We start from the raw sequence: 24,027 nt of genomic DNA on the forward strand, positions 1-24,027 counted from the left end.
CTGGCACTAAGCTAGTGTTAGGATTCGGTTGGGGTGGGCAAAACCGTTCATTTCAGTGAACCGGATTATTTCGGTTCATTCAGTAAAAAGATTCGGTCATTTCGGTCAATTGGTAATTAGGCTGTGATCTCACACTGTGCATAGACCCGGTTAGCCGTGTCGAGTCAGTCAGTTCACTCAAGTTCACCTTCAACAACACGTGATGAGTAAGTGGTGTGTCAGTCGTGAACGAACGGGTTAAAATAACTACTACTTTTTTGGGGACGGAATGAACGACGCTCAGTCAATTTGTCGGTGTCTGTCTTTCAGTCAGCTTAACCCCACACACCCACAGAGCGAGGCGCGACAATAGGAACTGTCAACTGGCTCTCCAGCCAATTAAAAAAAAAGAATTTGCAACTGAACATTCTGAACGGGTATTTTAAGGGAAGACTGCGTTATAGTGTCTGGACAACAGGGGGCAGCAACGTCAAAGAGCTACTTCCTCCACGCTAATGAACCGTGAGTATGCATGACCACGATGCTCTGTTGTGGTGTTTATATTTGCAGCTGAGCACATTGGAAAGATGGTCGCCTTGGGAGAGCGAGCCAGCAGATCAAGATGAGTCTCAGTAATGAGCGAGATCATTGCCTAATCGTGTGCCTATTAATTACTGCTATCTCCTGCATGTAAGCGGACGATTAAGGCCCAGAGGTTCTTAGTCTGTCTGATCTTTCCGAACTGATGAAATGCTCATCAGCTTTTACAAACAATAGGAAATGAGACACCTGATAGTTGAGGTTGTGAGGGTGTATAAAACCATCACAGTACCTCCAGTCCGCTGGGACAGCATCTAAAAAATAAAAAAAACCTTATTGATGTTCATGACAAGAGCATGCGCACTCGGCGTGTTTTGCAAGCCTTGCCATCTCTCTCCAGCATGTCTGCACTTGTAGAGCGCCGTGTTTCTGTCACTGTGGATGTGTGCTGATGTGAAGATTTTGTGTGCACAATGCCGGCAGATGGGTCAGCAGTAAGCCACTCTACAGTGCTGTGTCAACACTGGCAGGGTGGTAATGAGTTGACGTAAGCCAGCATGCAGCCCCCACTGAGAGACACATGGGGAGGAGCAAAGCTTGAACATTTACTCATAAATCCATTTTTACTGTAGTTATCCCGTAGGGAGAATTAAATTGAGGTCCGTTGATGCCCTTAGGTGTCTTGCTCAAGGACACTTGACAGTCAGTGGAATGGTCCAGTTACTAGATTTTACCTTCCGGGTCCATGCTGTCCACTGGAGTAGTGAATCATACAAAAAAATATATGAGTATAATACAGTGGATGCTCACACACCCGTGATTCAGCATTTTCAGATTAAAAATGGTGTAAAAATGGGCAACAACCCAAGCAGCAATTCAACAATAACAACTAAAAAGTGAGAAATGGCTACTTGGAGATGTTGCAGGGGGCATCCATCATGACTGACGGCCCTCCTTTGGACTATCCTGCATGTTCCCCTGATCTAAATCCCAATGAAGAACATTTGTGGATGGATGGCAAGGAAAGTTCCAGACAGTGGATGCCCTCCATGAAGCCATCTTCACCACCAGGAGCAACATCCCCACTATGGCATCAGAATGTTGAACAGAATGATAAGGGTATGTTACATACCTTTATACATACATGCATACGTACATACATACAGTACACACATAAATGCATATATACATATGTCCATACATGCATACATAAATGCAAACATAGTATGTACATACACACATACATGCATATATACATATGTCCGCCCATACATACATACATACATACATACATGTATACATGCATACAAAATACATACATACATACATGTATACATACATACAAAAATACATGCATATATACATACATACATACAGCCATACATACATACATACATACATGTATACATACATACAAAAATACATACATACAGCCGTACATACATACATACATGTATACATGCATACAAAAATACATACATGTATACATACATATATATAAAAATACATACATACATACATACAGCCATACATACATGTATACATGCATACAAAAATACATACATACATACATACATGTATACATACATACAAAAATACATGCATGCATACATACATACATACATATATACATACATGTATACATGCATACGAAATACATGTATACTTACATACAAAAATACATACATACATACAGCCGTACATACATACATACATACATGTATACATGCATACAAAATACATACATGTATACATACATTTATATAAAAATACATACATACATACATACAGCCATACATACATGTATACATGCATACAAAAATACATACATACAAAATACATACATACATACATACATGTATACATACATACAAAAATACATGCATGCATACATACATACATACATATATACATACATAAATGCAAACATATATAGATAAACACATAAATGCATACATACATACATACATGCATGCATACATACATACATACATACATACATACATACATACATACATACATACATACATACATACATACATACATACATACATACATACATACATACATACAGCCATCCATCCATACATTCATACATAAATACATACATACATACATACATACAGCACATTGCTACAACACTTGAAGCCCCAAAACACGGCTACAAAGCTTCCTGTTACTGACTCAAGTCAACCTTGCCAAACTCTTGCTGGACCAGTACGACCTTGGAGTGACCTTACTATGCGAGTGGATGCTGGACTTTTTAACCAACCGTGTGTGAAAAGCATCCAGCTCAGTCCATTCCGCCAAAGCGGAACGACGAAAATGATCGTGGCGAACCACCCAGGAGATATCCACCGTGTACACCACCCACTGCATGCGAGGGAGAAGGTAACGGTCCCTCAGGGGGGCCAGAACCACCAGCATGACCCACATTTTTTATCATCAGGTGGTCAGATGACTGAATAAGCACCGTCCACCCGTCCCCTCTACGCCCACCCCATCCATCAGGCTCCATTGTCCACACAACTACAGTAAGTGTATACATACAGTATTATATGTACACGCTCCTAGTATTTATGTTGTATTCTGTTGCTGTATTTTGTTTACTGCGGATATTCCTGGTAATCATGTGACATTGTTGACATTCCTATCCCCACATGTCGATGTCGTCTTTCCAGCACAAAGACAGTTATTGAATTGTATTCATTTGGAAATTCATCAATTCCTTGTGGAAATCATTCCAGGATAATGGTACAGCATATTTGACAGCTATTTTCCCGAGGTCGGGATTTAACCTTGGGATTCGCACGTGAGCGAAGAGCATACTGGTTTTGATTTTTGAACATTCATTGAAAGAGACATGAAAAGCACAAAAGAAGCTTTGTATGAAGGTTAACCAGAGTGGGAGCCTGTGGACACACGGATGAGTAACCAGCGGAGGATTGTGGAATGTAATTCATCCAGACCTTTTGACATTTCCTTACAACTTTGTGGGAATAGTTTTAGGGAGCATTTGTCCGTGCTCCTCGGAAAAGCATGTTAGATTGGAAGGATGAAATACAGCGCCGTGGCATCAGGATCTGGAACATAAAATAACTTAAATTGTAAACAATTACCAGTAAATATATGTAACATTTATATTTAGATTTAACAGTTATATTTAACATATTGTATTTTAACTTAACATTTGTATATAACATTTATATTTATATAAATGTACATTTATGTATATAAATTTATTTTATTTGACATTTATTTCACCATTTATCTTCAGAGTTAACATTTATGTAGCATTCATATACAACATTTATTTATTTATTTATCTTTTTATACAACATTTATATTTATATTTAATATTTATATTAACATTGAATATTTTGATTTAACATTTTTCCATTTAGGTTTAGATTTAACGTTTTACTATTATATTTAACATTTATAGGTAGCATTTATATACAACATTTATATTCAGATTCAACATTTATTTTTTGATTTAATATATATTTTTTTACCATACGTATATGTTTTCATTTAATGTTTAGATTTAGAAAATGTATATTTATATTTAATATTTTACTATTATATTTTACATTTATATATAACATTTGTATTCAGATTTAACATTTATTTTTACCATTTAGATTTAGATTCAACAATTATTTTTAGATTTAATATAATTTTTTACCATGCGATTTGATTTAATGTTTCGATTCAGAAGTAACATTTATATTTATATTTAACATTTTACTATTATTTATTATTATTTAACATTTTTATGTAGCATTTGTATTCAGATTTAACATTTATTTTTAGATTTAATATATATTTTTCCCATTTATGTTTTGATTTAATGTTTGGATTTAGAAGTGGTTGTTTGTCTATATGTGCCCTGTGATTGGCTGGCTTGCCCGAAGAATGGTTGTTTGTCTATATGTGCCCTGTGATTGGCTGGCTCGCCCGAAGAATAGTTGTTTGTCTACATATATGTGCCCTGTGATTGGCTGGCTCGCCCGAAAAATGGTTGTTTGTCTATATGTATGTGCCCTGTGATTGGCTGGCTCGCCCGAAGAATGGTTGTTTGTCTGTATGGGCTCTGTGATTGGCTGGCCACCAGTCCAGGGTGTACTGTATTGTCTCGCCTGAAGACAATGAATTAATTATATTGCTAGAGGTCTAGTTCATACCGGAAGAATGGCTTAACGATGCAGATTGCTGTAAGAATTGAGTTTGATAACGTCCTTGAGGCGAGCCAACTCGGATGGATGAATGAATGAAATTGCAGAAAGATGTAAAGGACGACTATAATGTATCGCCATCATCTAAATAATGTAAACTCTTGTTAAATGTGGCATATGTTATATTGCTTTATGCTACTTCAGTGCCAGCTGGGTTATTTGAGGGCGAGGCTTTCAATGCCGCAATCATATAAGCTACTTCTGTGTCTTCAAGTGAGGCAGTAAAGCAATAAATGTTCCGGCTTCCTTTTTCCAGAGCTTATGTGCTTGGCACACCTCTATTCATCCTTTTGGAAAAAAAAAAAGGGGGGGGGGATATGACGCAACCGAGCAGCAGCAGACTCTTGACAAGATTCCTCTGGCTCCATCCTGGGCGCTTTGCTCGGCACAGATGTGTGTTTGATTCCCCCTCACTGGTTCCTCAAAGGTTTCTATTCAGTTTGTCGCCGTCATTCGCCATTTGTGAGGAGGCGTGCTTGGATGGAGCGGTGATAGTGAGGTCGTGGGGCAGAAGATGAGTCACGGTGAGATTGAGTGGGTGTGATAGATGAGACATTTTGTAGACAACACATACCTGGGGGGGACGGGGTGGGTGGGGGGGGGACGTGGCTGACTGAGGTGCCCAAAGCAAAGAGGAGGGTTATATAATGAAGATGTACTGTATCTACAACTTTTTTTTTTTCTTCAAGCTTTTCGGTATTTGACTGCAGGACTTTGTTCCTGTTCATGGTCCAGCGACTCGGTGAGGTCACGGCGGCTGATTCTGCGAGATACAGTTTTATCAAGACACCGATTGCTCCCTTCTGACACAAACGAGGAGGGGAAAAGGTTGAGGTATGAATCAGGAAGATTTTTTTCCAGGGTGCAGATGCTCACTTTTCATACTTCAGATCCACTCTAAATATCTTAAAATTCCGTCAAAATTTTAATACCAGTTGAAAAATTGCATGAATGGACAAATGGGCAACTCAAAAATGATTTATGGGCATGCTTGATGCCACAGTTTCCAGGAGGTTTCCACTTTCTGGAACTCATTCATTCATTTTGTACCGCTTATCCTCATGAGGGTCGTGGGGGGTGCTGGGGAGCGGCGGGGTTACACCCTGGACTGGTGGCCAGCCAATCACAGTCGCTAATTAACCTAGCATATTTTTGGAATGTGGGAGGAAACCGGAGTACCAGGAGAAAACCCACCCATGCATGGGGAGAACATGCAAACTCCACACAGAGATGGCCGAGGGTGGAATCGAACTCGGGTCTCCTAGCTGTACGAATGGACATCATGCACGAATGGACATCATGCACTGTTGGGTCAACTCAAAAATGGGTTATGGGCATGCTTGATGCCACAGTTTCCAGGAGGTTTCCACTGTCTGGAACTCAGTCATTCATTTTGTACCACTTATCCTCATGAGGGTCGCGGGGGGTGCTGGAGCCAATCACAGGGCACATATAGACAAACAACCATTCACACTCACATTCATACCTATGGACAATTTGGAGTCGCTAATTAACCTAGCATGTTTTTGGAATGTGGGAGGAAACCGGAGTACCCGTAGAAAACTCACACATGCATGAGAAGAACATGCAAACTCAATTTGTCGGCTGCACGGTGGTAAAGTGGTTATCACGCATGCCTCACAGCTAGGGGACCCAAGTTCAATTCCACCCTCGGCCCTCTAAGCGGTAGAAAATGAATGAATGACCTTGTGTTGTACATTCATCCATTTTCTATACCGCTTATTTTCACGAGGGTAGCGGGCATGCTGGAGCCTATCCCAGCTGTCTTCGTGCGAAAGGCGGGGTACACCCTGGACTGGTGGCCAGCCAATCACAGGGCATATATAGACAAACAACCATTCACACTCACATTCATACCTATGGACAATTTGAAGTCGCTAATTAACCTAGCATGTTTTTGGAATGTGGGAGGAAACCGGAATACCCGGAGAAAACATGCAAATTCCACACAAAGATGGCCGAGTATGGACAGTACATGGTTTCTTTCCCAGGAAGGTCAACACATATTTAGCTTTAGTCCTGCCTGTAATGTCATAGCAAATACACACAGGTACTACTTATAGCACCGGTGAAGGTTGCCTGGATGCCGTGTTATGTTCAAGGACCTTTTATCGCGGCCTCTGTGGAACTAATGATCGATTCGCCCTTCTGATTGCCAGCCAGCCTCTCCACCTGTCAAACCAATCTCAAGCCTTTTTTTATTGTAGGGAAAGACAACAACCAAAATGAAGTCTGTGAGTGGAATAACTTTGGAATTTCAGTCACTGATGAACGTCCAGACCAGGGTTCAATTCCACCCTCGGCCATCTCTGTGTGGAGTTTGCATGTTCTCCCCGTGCAAGCGTGGGTTTTCTCCGGGTACTCCGGTTTCCTCCCACATTCCAAAAACATGCTAGGTTAATTAGCGACTCCAAATCGTCCATAGGTATGAATGTGAGTGTGAATGGTTGTTTGTCTATATGTGCCCTGTGATTGGCTGGCCACCCAGTCCAGGGTGTACCTGATACACGTTTGTATCAGGTGCACCTTTTGGGTGTTAAGTTGCTATGTGATGAATTTAGTGCTGTTGGTAGTGACATCATAACTGTCACTGTACAATGTTATATTTGCACATTTACACATTTGGCACCTAGACCTCACAGCTAGGAGATCAGGGTTCAATTCCACCCTCGGCCATCTCTGTGTGGAGTTTGCATGTTCTCCCCGTGCAAGCGTGGGTTTTCTCCGGGTACTCCGGTTTCCTCCCACATTCCAAAAACATGCTAGGTTAATTAGCGACTCCAAATCGTCCATAGGTATGAATGTGAGTGTGAATGGTTGTTTGTCTATATGTGCCCTGTGATTGGCTGGCCACCCAGTCCAGGGTGTACCTGATACACGTTTGTATCAGGTGCACCTTTTGGGTGTTAAGTTGCTATGTGATGAATTTAGTGCTGTTGGTAGTGACATCATAACTGTCACTGTACAATGTTATATTTGCACATTTACACATTTGGCACCTAGACCTCACAGCTAGGAGATCAGGGTTCAATTCCACCCTCGGCCATCTCTGTGTGGAGTTTGCATGTTCTCCCCGTGCAAGCGTGGGTTTTCTCCGGGTACTCCGGTTTCCTCCCACATTCCAAAAACATGCTAGGTTAATTAGCGACTCCAAATTGTCCATAGGTATGAATGTGAGTGTGAATGGTTGTTTGTCTATATGTGCCCTGTGATTGGCTGGCTACCAGTCCAGGGTATACCCTGCGTCTCCCCAGCACCCCCCGCGACCCTCGTGAGGATAAGCGGTACAAAATGAATGACTGAGTTCCAGACAGTGGAAACCTCCTGGAAACTGTGGCATCAAGCATGCCCATAACCCATTTTTGAGTTGACCCAACAGTGCATGATGTCCATTCGTGCATGATGTCCATTCGTACAGCTAGGAGACCCAAGTTCGATTCCACCCTCGGCCATCTTTATGTAGAGTTTACATGTTCTCCCCGTGCATGCGTGGGTTTTCTCCGGGTACTCCGGTTTCCTCCCACATTCCAAAAACATGCTAGGTTAATTAGCGACTCCAAATTGTCCATAGGTATGAATGTGAGTGTGAATGGTTGTTTGTCTATATGTGCCCTGTGATTGGCTGGAAAACAGCGTCCTTTTCTCGGTATTCTAAAAATAGCCTCAGTGTGTGGTTGCTTAAAACTCCTTAGATAGTTTAACAGTTGACTTTTTTAAATCTAGTCATTTATACAAAAAAAATGAGTGCCTTTTTTGTATTTTGTCAAAGTAGCTCCCATAGTAAAAATGGTTGAGACCCCCAGCTGGCAGTAAAGAATGATAAATTGCTGCATTATCCTCAGCCACCCTGTTTGGGCTTTATAGCACTGCGTTGTTAAGAGGGCAGCGTACATGGTCAAAGAGCGGCCTGGGAAATCAAGAGCATGAGGCGAGGAAATGAGGAGGAGCGCAGGTACGTGCCCTCACTTTCCCCTTTTTATCCATCACATCATCTGAGGTTGAACGGAGGGCCGTTCCCTGGAGAAGGTCGCCGTGCACAGGAAGTCAGGCACGTTCACGGTTTTCTTTCTCCCTGTGGCTCTGCCCTCCTTTCACAGCTACCTCGGCAATTTTGTTTCATCTCTGCCCCGAGTCCATATCCATAATTTATATTTATTGTTTGGACTCAGGTTAGATTTGACCTTGCTTGGGTCTGCAAACTTCATAATTCTCCATTCTGATGACAACATTAATTCCCATATAACATTAATTTACAGATAGCTTTAGTACCTCTGTAAGTAGTAGTTTGTTACGTGCAATATACAAAAACAATGTACAAAAACATTTGGTAACATTTTAGAGTACGAGTAAGTGGTCTTCATGTGTGCTAATTTTGGTTTTTATGCATGGATTTTGGCACTATTTTGAAACCATAAACTTCAGTACAGTACAAAGAAAACATACTAGTTTGTTACGTGCAAAATATACAAAAACAATATGCGAAAACCTCAATATTTTTGCTAACGTTTTTTTTAGCTCAAGTAAAGCGGTCTTTATGTACACTGATTATGATTTATATGCGTGTGGATTATGGCACTGTATTAATACCATAGACTTCAGTACAGTACAAGGCAAACAGGCTAGTTTGTTACGTGCAAAATATACAAAAACAATGTGCAAAAAACTCAAAATTTTTGCTAAAATTTTTAGCTGAAGTGAAGCGGTCTTTATGTACACTGATTATGGTGTATATGCCTGTGGATTTTGGCACTGTATTGATACCATAAACTTCAGTACAGTACAAGGCAAACACACTAGTTTGTTACGTGCAAAATATACAAAAACAATGTGCAAAAAACCTCAACATTTTTGCAAAACAATTTTAGCTCAACTAAGGCAGTCTTTTTATACACTGATTATGGTTTATATGCGTGTGGATTTTGGCACTGTATTGATACCATAGACTTCAGTACAGTACAAGGCAAACAGACTAGTTTGTTACGTGCAAAATATACAAAAACAATATGCAAAAACCTCAACATTTTTGCAAACGTTTTTTAGCTCAAGTAAGGCGGTCTTGATGTACACTGATTATGGTTTATATGCGTGTGGATTTTGGCACTGTAATGATGCCATAGATGTCAGAACAGTACAAGGCAAACAGACTAGTTTGTTACGTGCAAAATATACAAAAACAATGTGCAAAAACCTCAAAATATTTGCAAAAGTTTTTTAGCTCAACTAAGGCAGTCTTTATATACACTGATTATGGTTTATATGCGTGTGGATTTTGGCACTGTATTGATGCCACAGATTTCAGTACATTACAAGGCAAACAGACTAGTTTGTTACGTGCAAAATATACAAAAACAATATGCAAAAACCTCAACATTTTTGCTAACGTTTTTTTAGCTCAAGTAAGGCGGTCTTTATGTACACTGATTATGATTTATATGCGTGTGGATTTTGGCTCTGTATTGATACCATAGACTTCAGTACAGTACAAGGTAAACAGACTAGTTTGTTACGTGCAAAATATACAAAAACAATATGCAAAAACCTCAACATTTTTGCACACATTTTTTTGCTCAATTAAGGCGGTCTTTATGTACACTGATTATGGTTTATATGCGTGTGGATTTTGGCTCTGTATTGATACCATAGACTTCAGTACAGTACAAGGCAAACAGACTAGTTTGTTACGTGCAAAATATACAAAAACAATATACAAAAACCTCAATATTTTTGCTAATGTTTTTTTTTTAGCTCAAGTAAGGCGGTCTTTATGTACACTGATTATGATTTATATGCGTGTGGATTATGGCACTGTATTAATACCATAGACTTCAGTACAGTACAAGGCAAACAGACTAGTTTGTTACGTGCAAAATATACAAAAACAATGTGCAAAAAACTCAAAATTTTTGCTAAAATTTTTAGCTGAAGTGAAGCGGTCTTTATGTACACTGATTATGGTGTACATGCCTGTGGATTTTGGCACTGTATTAATACCATAAACTTCAGTACAGTACAAGGCAAACAGACTAGTTTGTTACGTGCAAAATATACAAAAACAATATGCAAAAACATCAACATTTTTGCAAACATTTTTTTGCTGAAGTAAAGCAGTCTTTATGTACACTGATTATGGTTTATATGTGTGTGGATTTTGGCACTGTATTGATACCATAGACTTCAGTACAGTACAAGGCAAACAGACTAGTTTGTTACGTGCAAAATATACAAAAACTATGTGCAAAAACCTCAACATTTTTGCAAAAGTTTTTCTTTTAGCTCAAGTAAGGCGGTCTTTATGATTATGGTTTATATGCATGTGGATTTTGGCACTGTATTGATGCCTCAGAACAATACTGTACAAAGCAAACTTACGTGCAATATACAAAAACAACGTACGAAACCCGCAACATTTTTTGTAAACATTTTTGTAAACATTTTCAAGCGTGAGTAGAGTGGTCTTTATGTACACTGATTATGGTTTTGGGATTCTGGCGCTGTATTGATGCCAAAGATTCCTCAGAACAATTCAGTGCAAGGCAAACAAGACTAGTTTGTTAGGTGCAATATGCAAAAGTCTTTATGTATGGTGATTAGGATTATTTTTATGCGCATGGATTTTGGCACTGTAGCGATGCTATTTTACAGTCCTGTGTACAATGCCTGCTATAATTTGATGTTTTTGTTTGTATGCCGGTTTGGAAAGGGTAACATGAACCACAAAACGTCAATCCCGGTTTCTCTGAACCCAATCAGTGATGTTCAGAGACAGAAGTCAAGGAACGGGACAGAGAGATCACGTCCATGAATGTGAGCCTGTGAGGAAAAACCACGGATGAACGGTGACAGCTGCCAACGTGTCGTACCTGGCTGGTGTCACGTTCAGACGGGCTTAATCGTATCGGCTTAAAGCTCAGCGTTGAAGGCACAGCTTGTTTATGAGGTAAAGTGGATCACTTTTTTTTTTTTTTTTGCACCTCAAACAGTTTCTCATCCCAGTAAATTTAAGATTTTAACAGATGGGAAGTAAAGCACCGTGGCTGCACAATCACTTCAAAGTTATAATTATGATTATGATCTGGTGTCTGTGTACCCAAGGGTATTGATTACAGTATGTATTTAATGTGTTTATTCATATTAACCCATAACTTGTCTTAGTTCCGAGAGCAATAATATGTGATCCTATGCCCATTTCCTCAATAATACATGAATAACATAACAATATGTTTATTAATATAAATGCTAATGTTTTGTTACTTTGTATTTTTAAATGCATCATTTAATAAAAAAAAAATTAAAATAAAAAATAATTTTAAAAAATCATAAAAAGACTAAAATCCGAGCTTAAAATAACAAATCTGCCAACAGAACAAGAAAACGTATATTGACAAAATGTGCATGACAAATATTTAAAAAATATTAATATATATAATAATATACATAAATAAAATAATATACATAATAAAAAATAAAAAAATTAAAATAAAAAATAATAATATAATATAATATAATATAATATTATTATAAGTAAAGAATAATTATATTTATGTTTAGCTGTTGTTTTTGACATAATTGGGTATTTTCAAGCAAAAAAAAAAATCTAAAAGAACAAAAATACAAACATAAGGCAAAGACACTGTGGTGATATGCAGTATTCTACACGAATCACTAGGTGTCAGTAATGTTACTGTAATGTTTGGTGAGACACACAAGCACCAGACTGAATGATCTTAAACCGGGAACAATAAAATAAAATTAAAAACACTACATTTCCACACGACACTCCAACTATGATTTTTAATGACTTTATATACATATATAAATAAATTATAAATAAATTATAATTTATTTATTTATAATTTATAGTCTTTTTGCCCTGTGTTGTCATTCCATGTCTCTGTAGCATCACATCTGTGCTCCTGACCGTCACTGCCCATCTGTCCTGTTCCCATCTTTCCCTTAAGAGGCTTTTCCTGTCGACGACCGGTTAGGATCAGCGCACAGCAGGGCAGACGTGCTAAACACGTGAGCGCAAGTCATTTATTATTCATCGGTTGAACACAACACAAATCAATCGGGAACATGCCAGATATTGCCAGGACATGCTATAAGAGGAGGTGTTACCAGCCAGGTAGTGTGGAATTGTGTTGTGGCTAGATTACCGGTGTCCATCAGTGGTTGCAATATTCTAATTTTGTGTTGAAGTAGAGGGTTATTTTAAATGTTTTTAAACATATTTTAAACGAGTCTTTGTTGAGTACCTATGAGTCTTAGTGAAACACGACTCTTTGTCGAGTATCCATGAGTCTCAGTGAAACTCGAGTCTTTGTCGATTACCCATGAGTCTCAGTGAAACTCGAGTCTTTGTCGAGTACCCATGAGTCTCAGTGAAATCCGAGTCTTTGTCGAGTACCCATGAGTCTCAGTGAAACTCGAGTCTTTGTTGAGTACCTATGAAACTCGAGTCTTTGTCGAATACCCATGAGTCTCAGTGAAACTTGAGTCTTTGTCGAGTACCCATGAGTCTCAGTGAAACCCAAGAGTTTGTCGAGTACCCATGAGTTTCAGTGAAACTCAAGTCTTTGTCGAGTACCCATGAGTCTCAGTGAAACTCTAGTCTTTGTTGAGTCCCTCTGAGTCTCAGTGAAACTCTAGTCTTTGTCGAGTACCTATGAAACTTGAGTCTTTGTCGAGTACCCATGAGTCTCAGTGAAACCCGAGTCTTTGTCAAGTACCCATGAGTCTCAGTGAAACCCAGGAGTTTGTCGAGTAGCCATGATTCTCAGTGAAACTCGAGTCTTTGTCGAGTACCCATCAGTCTCAGTGAAACCCAAGAGTTTGTTCAGTACCCATGAGTCTCAGTGAAACTTGAGTCTTTGTCGAGTACCCATGAGTCTCAGTGAAACTCGAGTCTTTGTCGAATACATGTGAGTCTCAGTGAAACTCAAGTCTTTGTCGAGTACCCATCAGTCTCAGTGAAACTCAAGTCTTTGTCGAGTACCCATGAGTCTCAGTGAAACTCTAGTCTTTGTCGAGTACCCATCAGTCTCAGTGAAACTCGAGTCTTTGTTGAGTATCCATGACTCTCAGTGAAACTCGAGTCTTTGTCGAGCACTTATGAGTCTCAGTGAAACTCGAGTGTTTGTCGAGTACCCATGAGTCTCAGTGGAATTCGAGTCTTTGTTGAGTACCCATGAGTCTCAGTGAAACTCGAGTCTTTGTCGAGTACCCATGAGTCTCAGTGAAACTCGAGTCTTTGTCGAGTACCCATGAGTCTCAGTGAAACCCGAGTCTTTGTTGAGTACCTATGAGTCTAGGTGAGACTCCAGTCTTTGTCGAGTACCCATGAGTCTCAGTGAAACTCGAGTCTTTGTCGAGTACCCATGAGTCTCAGTGAAACTCGAGTCTTTGTCAAGTACTCATGAGTCTCAATGAAACTTGAGTCTTTGTCGAGTACCCATGAGTCTCAGTGAAACTCAAGTCTTTGTCGAATACCCATGAGTCTCAGTGAAATCCGAGTCTTTGCCTAGTACACGAGTCTCAGTGAAACTCTAGTCTTTGTCGAGTACCCATGAGTCTCAATGAAACTCGAGTCTTTGTCGAGTACCCATGAGTCTCAGTGAAACTCGAGTCTTTGTCGAGTACTTATGAGTCTTAGTGAAACTCGAGTCTTTGTCGAGTACCCACGAGTCTCAGTCAAACCCGAATCTTTGCTGATCTAGACAGTTGAAATACTAAAATAACATCCATAATTAATAACACGCTTATACATTGTCACTAACGTGATGCGGTGAACCGGCGAAATCTGCAAAGGCTGGGGGGCGAGCTGCTAATTTGTTACTTCCTCCAAAATAAAACAACTTGCAAAATCTGCCTCGTCGGCCTTTGCTCGCACGCGAGATGAACGCCACACCGTGAACCGGGGAAGGCCGGACTTCAGTGAGAGGCTGCAGGAGCAGCACAGATGGGTGACGGAATAAACAAACGTTTGTTCATTTGCTTGTCCATCTGTGCCTCACACACACACACACACACACACACACACACAATACACACACAATACACAGACAACACTTGATGAGATTTTGACAAAAGTGGGAGTAATGATGCATCCCACTACTACACTCGTCATTGTAACATTTGGATCAGTCCACAGCAAAGCCACCATAAATGCTATTATTGAACGATAGGGAAGTGTGGAGCTAAAACTAGGACCACTAGTGTAGTTTGTGGTGGTCCTCCTCTTGCTTTGGCAGATGTAGTGGAGATAAACTCCAAGGACTCGCAGAGCCTGCAGTTAAATGTGAAAAAAAAATAATTAGCGTATTCCTGTTTCTGTATTTGACCGGAGGGGAGAAAGAGGCCGTGGCGGGGCTGGGGGTGCGTTCAGTGATGTGGAATCATTTATTCAGCATCTTCGTCTCGCTTCCCTCGTTAGCCTTGACGCTAACTCACAGCTGGAGCTCAGCTGAGCACAGAGAGAGAAAGCTGGTCTACTTGCAGGGCTTCACGCTGGTCAACTTTTTGTGTGGAGCTTCTAAAGTTCCTAAAACCTTGTTGGAGGTTTTTGGAAGTTTTTTCATAGTCTCACTTTACAATAAGGTACACAAAAAATACAGTAGTTACTGAGGAACTAATGAAGAACTAATGGCCAAGGCATGTAGATTTAGAGTAGTTACTAAGGAACTAATTAATACCTAATGAGTAGAGTAGTTACTGAGGAACCAATGAAGACCTAAGGAGGAACTATTAACTAAGCTACATCAATTTTGAGTAGTTACTGAGGAAGTAATGATGACCTAATGACGAATTATTGACCGAGGCACATACCTTTTGAGTAGTTACTAAGGAACTAATGAATAAAGTAGTTAATGAGGAACTAATGACTAAGGCACATAAACTTAGAGTAGTTACTGAGGAACTCATGGAAGAACTAAGGAAAAAGTAATGAGTAGAGTAGTTACTGAGGAACTAATGACTAAGGAACATCTATTTGTAGTAGTTACCGGTGAACTAATGAGTAAAGTAGTTACTGAGGAACTATTGACTAAGGAACATCTATTTGTAGTAGTTACCGGTGAACTAATGAGTAAAGTAGTTACTGAGGAACTAATGACTAAGGCACATTAACTTAGAGTAGTTACTGAGGAACTCATGGAAGAACTAAGGAAAAAGTAATGAGTAGAGTAGTTACTAAGGATCTAATGACTAAGGCACATACATTTAGAGTAGTTACTGAGGAACTATTGACTAAGGAACATCCATTTTTAGTAGTTACTGATGAACTAATGAGTAAAGTAGTTACTGAGGAATTTATGACTAAGACACATACATTTAGAGTAGTTACTGAGGAACTAATGAGGAACTATTGACTAAGGTGCATCCATTTTTAGTAATTACTGAGGAACTAATGAGTAAAGTAGTTACTGATGAACTAATGACAAACTTAGAGTAGTTACAGAGGAACTCATGAAGAACTAATGAGAAACTAATGAGTAGAGTAGTTACTGAGGAACTGATGAGGAACTATTGACTAAGATACATCCATTTTTAGTAGTTACTGAGGAACTAATGGGTAAAGTAGTTACTGAGGAATTAATGACTAAGGCACATGAACTTAGAGTAGTTACCAAGTAACTCATAAGGAACTAACGAGAAACTAATGAGTAGAGTCGTTACTGAGGTAGTTACTGAGGACTAAGGCACATTAATTTAGAGTAGTTCCTGAGAAACTAATGACTAAGGCACATACATTTAGAGTAGTTACTGAATAACTCGTGAAGAACTAATATGGAACTCATGACTGAGGCACATACATTTTTAGTAGTTACTGAGTAACCCATGAAGAATGAATGAGGAACTAATAAGTAGAGTAGTTACTGAGGAACTCATGAGTAACTAATGACTAAGGCACTTAAGTTTAGAGTAGTTACTGGAAAACTAGTTGTACTGGTCTCAACACTCAATACTACCAACATAACAACACAAAAATAGGGTGGCTTTACATCAAAATGACAATTTATTTACAAATATAACAACATGGACTATTTACCTTTTTCATATTTGTTAATGCTTGTGTGTTAGCATATGTTAGCATATGTTGAAGTCAAATCCATTAGTGGGGAGTTGTGTGGAAAAAACCCATTGACGACAAATAAATACGTTGTTAGGCTCGGGTGTCGGGGTTTATAAAAAGTGTCTTTGAATGAGTTTAGTGACTCTACCGACTCGGTGGAACTACTTTGCTCAACACCGAAAACCGACCAGAACTTGGCTCGGGGGAAAGGTCACTACAGACGCTACACCGCGGATGTGGATGTCATACAACTTCATGTCAAAAATCCCAACTATCCCTTTAATGTCACTGAGTGTTGCTCTTATGCCTCCTGAGAGTGGAGGCTGGGGGGGGGGGGGGGGATGAGACTCTCACATCTGACTCATCAGGCCTGTCAGTCACAGGGAGCCTGATGAGCTCTGAATAGCAGGTGATTTGGATGCCAAGGAGCGCAATTATTATTATATACATGAATAATGCATGCTGGATAGTTTGTTATTAAAATGATTTGCTAAAAATCTCCATTGTTGTGCATCTCTCTTGAAATCTAGGATTTGATGCGATGCATTTTTCCATCTCGTACATTTTCTTTTTGCCTATTATGGTAGCGGATATGCTGCGTCTCATCCATATTGTTTCTTCTGCTTGATTGAACCCAGATAGCTTTTTTTTTTTTGTAGTTTTCTTGTAGAAAGTTCTGAAGAAAAGAATTGGAACTGTGTGACTGGTGACCCAAAAAAGGTTTTTCTAAGTAACATATTTGGGAAAGTCGCTATTGTCTTTGCCGAACCAGATTGTTGCAATTTGTAGATCAACGCTGCAAGCTTTCACCCTGGTTAGACTTGTTGGCTGTCTCTAGGGCATTTGCTGGAGGATAGCTGGGTGGCCCATCATGTGGTCTGTCATCGGATACAGCCTCATAAGAAACTCCAGTCTGGTACACCTGAGCTCACGCAGAGCTCCTCAATTTCTAATTATTTTTATTTTTATTTTTATTTTTATTTTTATTTTTATTTTCATTTTTATTTTTATTTTTATTTTTATTTTTATTTTTATTTTTATTTTTATTTTTATTTTTATTTTTATTTTTATTTTTATTTTTATTTTTATTTTTATTTTTATTTTTATTTTTATTTTTATTTTTATTTTTATTTTTTATATGTGCCCTGTGATTGGCTGGCGACCGGTCCAGGGTGTACCCCGCCTCTCGCCCAAAGACAGCTGGGATAGGCTCCAGCACCCCCCGCGACCCTCGTGAGGAAAAGCGGTAGAAAATGAATTATTTTAATTTTAATTTTAATTTTAATTTTAATTTTAATTTTAATTTTAATTTTAATTTTAATTTTAATTTTAATTTTAATTTTAATTTTAATTTTAATTTTAATTTTAATTTTTTTTATTTTTATTTTTATTTTTATTTTTATTTTTATTTTTATTTTTATTTTTATTTTTATTTTTATTTTTATTTTTATTTTTATTTTTATTTTTATTTTTATTTTTATTTTTATTTTTATTTTTATTTTTATTTTTATTTTTTTAGAGTATTTATTTTTATTATTTTTCTCTTTTTCCATTTGTACTTTTAGCACTTTCTAAAGAAAAAAATCCAAGACAACCAACACAGGACATGAAAACAGGACAAGTCCTTGGAAATTAGGGTGGAATTGAACTCGGGTCTCCTAGCTGTGAGGCCTGGGCGCTATCCACTTCTGCGCCGTGAAGCCATCTGAAAAGAATAATCGTTTTTTTGACTAGGGATGGCTGTTTTTGTTTCTGTGTCTTTAAATGATGTCACACAGTTTTTGTCATTTGACATTATTAAATTATTATTATTTATTATAATTATTATTATTTGACATTATTAACGCTTGTGTTTTACAGGAAACACAAAACATCTCAGCAGAAACGTCCGATCACATCACATGACCCTTCATCATGCCTGCCATTGTCAACCTCCTTTTCAATGTCGTCTCCACCAACACCACAATCTCCTTCAACACAGTACTTCCCCTGGTCAGCCTTGTCTCCCTCCTGGGGGGCGTGGGGGGTCACCTCCTCATGTGGATGGTGATGGTGAGGAACCCTAAGAGCCGCTCGAAGCCGAGCTCCATCTTGCTTCTCAACCTCAGCCTGGCGGATACGGGTGCTCTGCTCACCTTACCCTGTGTGCTTCTGAGCGCTAGTTTCCAGGACTGGATACTCGGGGATACAACCTGCATCCTTTTGGGGTTCCTGACTTCCATAACAGTCGGGGTGGAAATTTTCAGTCTGGCTGCTTTGTCCATGCTTCGGTATCGCATTGTCGCACCACGGATGAGACGGCCAGTAAGCTTGACGCAAGTGTGAGTATTCCGGGGTAAAAAATGGGTACGGATCTGTGGGATTGATTACGGATTTGTCTATCTGTAAAACATGAGGTGCTTTCACTTTTGCTTTCACTTTTGCATTGAAATCAAACAGCAGTTTGGTGTGTATGATTCATATCGGAAACATATCGACCCTGACTGGTTAACGAACTGATCGGGTTTGACCCAAAACCGAAACTGAACAGTTCGTTTCTGAAGAGACCTGAACCCTTAGCCCCTTAGCATCATTAGTTATTAGCCACGTATACATGGACTCAAATATTCCAAATCCATTCGGGTTATTTGCTCAAACGGGAAGAATCTAGCCTTTGTATACACCTCATTCCCAAAGAAAAGTGCCAATCCGAATGAATATATAATCGGATTCCGAGGGGTGGAATATTCCTTTCCCCAATCCGATTGAGGTATCTTGTACCCGCTCAATCGGAAAGTTGTCAGGGTGCGTTCTTCTTCGTGGTGTTTTTCTTCTTCTCAGCGAATGCTGAGATATGACGTAACATGCAGCTCCAGACGTTTTTCAATTTTTTAAAAAATGGAGGCGAGCAATCGGCACTGGACTGCTTGCGGAAAGTTTGTTTTTGATTCAACCTAAATTCCAAGACTGGACAAACGAAAAACTGGCAACACAGAGTTGATGAGTTAATCGAGTTAATGGAGTTAATGAGTAGTTGATGAGTAGTTTTGTAGTAGTTACTGAGTAACCCATGAAGAATGAATGAGGAACTAATAAGTATAGTAGTTACTGAGGAACAAATAAGTAACCAATAACTAAGGCACTTAGGTTTAGAGTAGTTACTGGGAAACTCATGATGAACTAATTAGGAACTAATGAATACTGGTTGTGACAGCTCTATGCTAACATAACAACACAAAATTGGCTTGTTTTACAAAATCAAAATGACAATTTATTTCCAAAAACTGGCAATACGGAGTTGATGAGTTAATGGAGTTAATGAGTAAAAGTAGTTACTGACTAACTCATGACTAAGGCACATGAACTTAGAGTAGTTACCGAGTAACTCACGAGGAACTAACAAGAAACTAATGAGTAGAGTAGTTACTGAGGTAGTTACCGAGGACTAAGGCACATCAATTTAGAGTAGTTACTGAGAAACTAATGACTAAGGCACATACATTTAGAGTGGTTACTGAATAACTCGTGAAGAACTAATATGGAACTCATGGAATATGAATGAGGAACTAATAAGTAGAGTAGTTACTAAGGAACAAATAAGTAACCAATAACTAAGGCACTTTAGGTTTAGAGTAGTTACTGGGAAACTCATGATGAACTAATTAGGAACTAATGAATACTGGTTGTGACAGCTCTATGCTAACATAACACAAAATCAAAATGACAATTTATTTACGAAAACCGGTAATACGGAGTTATTCCAACAAGTGAAAGAAAAACTCGAAGAAGTCGGTATCACGTGATGTTGATGTTTACATTTTACTGGGCATGCCCCATTGACTATTCTGGTTGATTATAGCGCCACATGTAGGCACGTGATTGGAATATTCCTTTCCATGTATACCATTGTTTTTCGGAAAGGTCATTCGGAAAGATTCAATTCGGAAAGAGAAAAACTCCTCATGTAAACGTGGCTACACCACGGATGAGACGACCAGAATTCCGGGGTAAAAATGGGTCTACGGATGATTACGGATTTGTCCATCTGTAAAACATGAGGTGCTTTCACTTTTGTGTGGATGATTCATATCGGAAACATATCGGCCCCGACTGGTTAACGAACTGATGGGTTTTGACCCAAAACAGAAACTGAACAGTCCATTCCTGAAGAGTCCTGAACCCTTAGCCCCTTAGTCATTCAAAGTCTTACTGATGTTCTCCTATCTTCTTCCACAGGTTATGCATTGTGGTGGCGATATGGTTGGTGTCGGTAACCATGGCTTTACCCAAGGTCACCTACGTCAGCTTTAGCGGGGCTTGTACGTGGTCGGTGGGCCGAGACGAGTGGCTGTTCTTTCTGGTCCCAGCCTTCTTGCTTTATTACGTTGGCCCTCTTCTTTGTATCGCTATCAACTGCGGCCTCATCATCTCCCATCTCCATACCTGCAGGGGGTTTCTATCCGGGCACCGACGTAACAAAAAAGCTACCGCTTTGCTAGTTGCTTCAACTTTAGTTTTTGCATTGAGCTGGTTGCCATATTACGCACTTGAGTTTGTTAACGTTATATCTCCTTATATTAGTCCCGCGGTTCCGAACATTGGAATGTTTAGCCGTAAGTTGAATTTCTGGGTCTCAACATCTGGACCAAGCATGGAAACGAAGACAAGAGTGTCCCTGTTATGGGAGGTATCATCATTAGCTGCTATATTGATGGTGTGTCTTGCACCCTGCTGGAACCCGCCGCTGTATTTCCTGCTGTCACGGCCTGCAGTGCGTCAACTGCGAGCTCTGCTGCCTGACTGCTTACAGGAGAATACGGTGAAGAAAAGAAAAATACGGCGTCGTATCGCTCCTGTTACCCAAATTGACTCAAAGCAGCCACAGTCTCCAGTATTTGAATAAAACCCTGACAAGCTGACTGAATCGGTAAAGCCTAGGTCGCAGAAAAATGGACATTTTGCCCAAATGTGACCCCAGCAAAACCCAGTCGAATTTACCTTGAGAAGCATTTGGTTACTCCGTTTTAGACGCCATGTGCCTCTGCGCTTGCTTCATCCATTTTTCCCTCTAAGTATCACTTATCACTTGTGAACATCCAGCAGCAACACAACATTTTTGCTATTGTTTTATAAAAAAATATGCTGAACCCAGTCGAATTTAGTTTGGTTACTCCGTTTTAGACGCCATTTTCTGAACAGAGAAACTAGTTGAACTTCAAATGTAATTTTGGTAGAACATATTTACAAACAATATATAACATATTTAAGCAAAGTTGATGACTCATGTCAGGTGGCAATATAGTAGGAACATTCCAAAAATTTGTTTATACCGTACTTTCAAGCCAAATACTCTGTTCTCTGTGCTTGCTTCATCCATTTTTTTCCCTGTTTTGGAAAAAAAAGTATCAAAGTATCACTCTGGCTTGTGAACATCCAGCAGCAACACAACATTTTTGCTATTGTCTTATGAAAAATATGCTGAACCCAGTCGAATTTACCTTGAGAAGCGTTGGCTACTCTGTTTTAGATGCTTTTTTCTGAACAGAGAGAGCTAGTTGAACTTAAAATGTAATTTTTGCGGAATTTACAATTGGCTTTGAAAAATCAAACCCCGTAGAACATAATTACAAACAATATATAACATATTTAAGCAAAGTTGATGACTCATGTGCTTGAAAATCAGCACTGTTTTTTTGCACATAGTCTATCCGTAAAAGCCGTACGACCGGTACTGACCCAGATGTAATGGTAATAGTAATGGTTTTATTTCATTTGAACATGCATCAGATTACAATTGAATGCATCACATAATCAGTTCACAGTTCCACATGTCCAAAAGGAGTAGGAAGAAGCAAAGCTTATTAAATCCTACCCCTCCATCTGGTACTTTTACAATCAGTAACTGTTACATTTGTTCACTTCCTGCTTTCCATAAATAGGGTTAAGGGTTTTTGGGGTTTTTTTTTTGAATGTGAACATTTGAGCAGGATCTTGAGACATAATTTAATTTATTTGTTTTTTATGTTTTTTTTGTAAATTTGTGTCAACAAATGCTACACTTTAAGTTTATACAGAGGAATGGTAATGGTTTTATTTGATTTGAACATGTATCAGATTACAATTGAATGCATCACATAATCAGTTCACAGTTCCACATGTCCAAAAGGAGTAGGAAGAAGCAAAGCTTATTAAATCCTACCCCTCCATCTGGTACTTTTACAATCAGTATCTGTTACATTTGTTCACTTCCTGCTTTCCTAATATAGTTGAAGTTGAAATTTTTATTTTATTTTATTGTCACGTACCGAAGTACAAGGTGATATGACTAAGGATCGACCGATACATCGGCTGGCCGATATATCGGGCCGATATTTGCATTTTTTACTTGAATCGGTATCGGCCGATACGCGTGTGGGTTCGCCGATATATTTTTCCGCCGCATGATTTAAAACTTGAGAGCTGTAATATTTGTTATCATTGTAATTTTTTCATATAAATTGAGGGAGCAAAAGCAGTATCGGCCAGCAATATCGGCCCAAGCAAAAAATTTTTTTTTTTTTGTTTGTTTTTTTTGTTTTGTTTTGTTTTTTATTTTTTAAATTTTTTAAATTATTTTTCCCGTACCGAACTAGGAGGTGATATGAGCATCAAATGACATAATGGGTACCATAGTAAGTGTCAATATAGTGATATGTATAGCACATCATGACTGGTTCAAGACTCTTCATCCTTGTATTTAGCAAACATCAGAACCTGAACGCTCCACAAAGATTCAACTCAATGTGAGGCAGATGTAAAAACCACTATTCATCAGTGCCGGCCGCTCCGTAATATAAATTCAATGTCATCTTCCTAACCTTGTGGAAAAAGACATTTTTTAGAGTAGCTGTCTGTTTTCATTCTAAGACTGAAAGAGTATTAAAACTGTGATTTGACACCAAAAAGACATCAGGGGGAATCTGTTGGGAAATGACTTCTTAACAAGTGGATTTATATAGTGTGTATGGTTCCAATATTATACTGTCCAGGATAAGTCATACAGAGGTCAGTGGCCTTCTACGTAGGTAAACTAGTAATTGGATTTTGTTTTATGGGGGCAATAAAACTACAGGATTTACTTTTATCCTTTACTCAAATTTGATTGCTGGCCTTTCAAGGATATGACCTCGTCCTTTTGGATGGATCTGACCAACTTCGGGA

The 24,027-nt window shown here is 38.9% G+C and overlaps 1 protein-coding gene across 3 annotated transcripts; it reads left to right on the forward strand.

Annotated features, from left to right (window-relative positions):
• Nucleotides 1-143: 143 nt before the first annotated feature.
• On the forward strand, nt 144-22,898 carry si:ch211-119o8.4 (somatostatin receptor type 4). Of its 3 annotated transcripts, XM_058065954.1 has the most exons (6): nt 5,155-5,281; nt 5,468-5,591; nt 11,479-11,715; nt 12,676-12,797; nt 18,709-19,169; nt 21,064-22,898. In XM_058065954.1, exons 5-6 carry the CDS (start codon nt 18,763-18,765, stop codon nt 21,728-21,730), a joined length of 1,074 nt encoding a protein of 357 aa, XP_057921937.1. In that variant the 5' UTR covers nt 5,155-5,281; nt 5,468-5,591; nt 11,479-11,715; nt 12,676-12,797; nt 18,709-18,762; the 3' UTR covers nt 21,731-22,898. The 3 variants fall into 3 exon arrangements, with proteins under 3 accessions (XP_057921939.1, XP_057921937.1, XP_057921938.1); XM_058065956.1 differs by lacking the exons at nt 5,155-5,281; nt 5,468-5,591; nt 11,479-11,715; nt 12,676-12,797 and adding an exon at nt 144-501; XM_058065955.1 differs by lacking the exons at nt 5,155-5,281; nt 5,468-5,591; nt 11,479-11,715 and having other exon boundaries at nt 12,556-12,797.
• The last annotated feature ends 1,129 nt before the right edge of the window (nt 22,899-24,027 follow it).

Source organism: Doryrhamphus excisus, chromosome 3 (genome assembly GCF_030265055.1).
Source record: "Doryrhamphus excisus isolate RoL2022-K1 chromosome 3, RoL_Dexc_1.0, whole genome shotgun sequence".
Lineage (NCBI taxonomy): Eukaryota > Metazoa > Chordata > Actinopteri > Syngnathiformes > Syngnathidae > Doryrhamphus > Doryrhamphus excisus.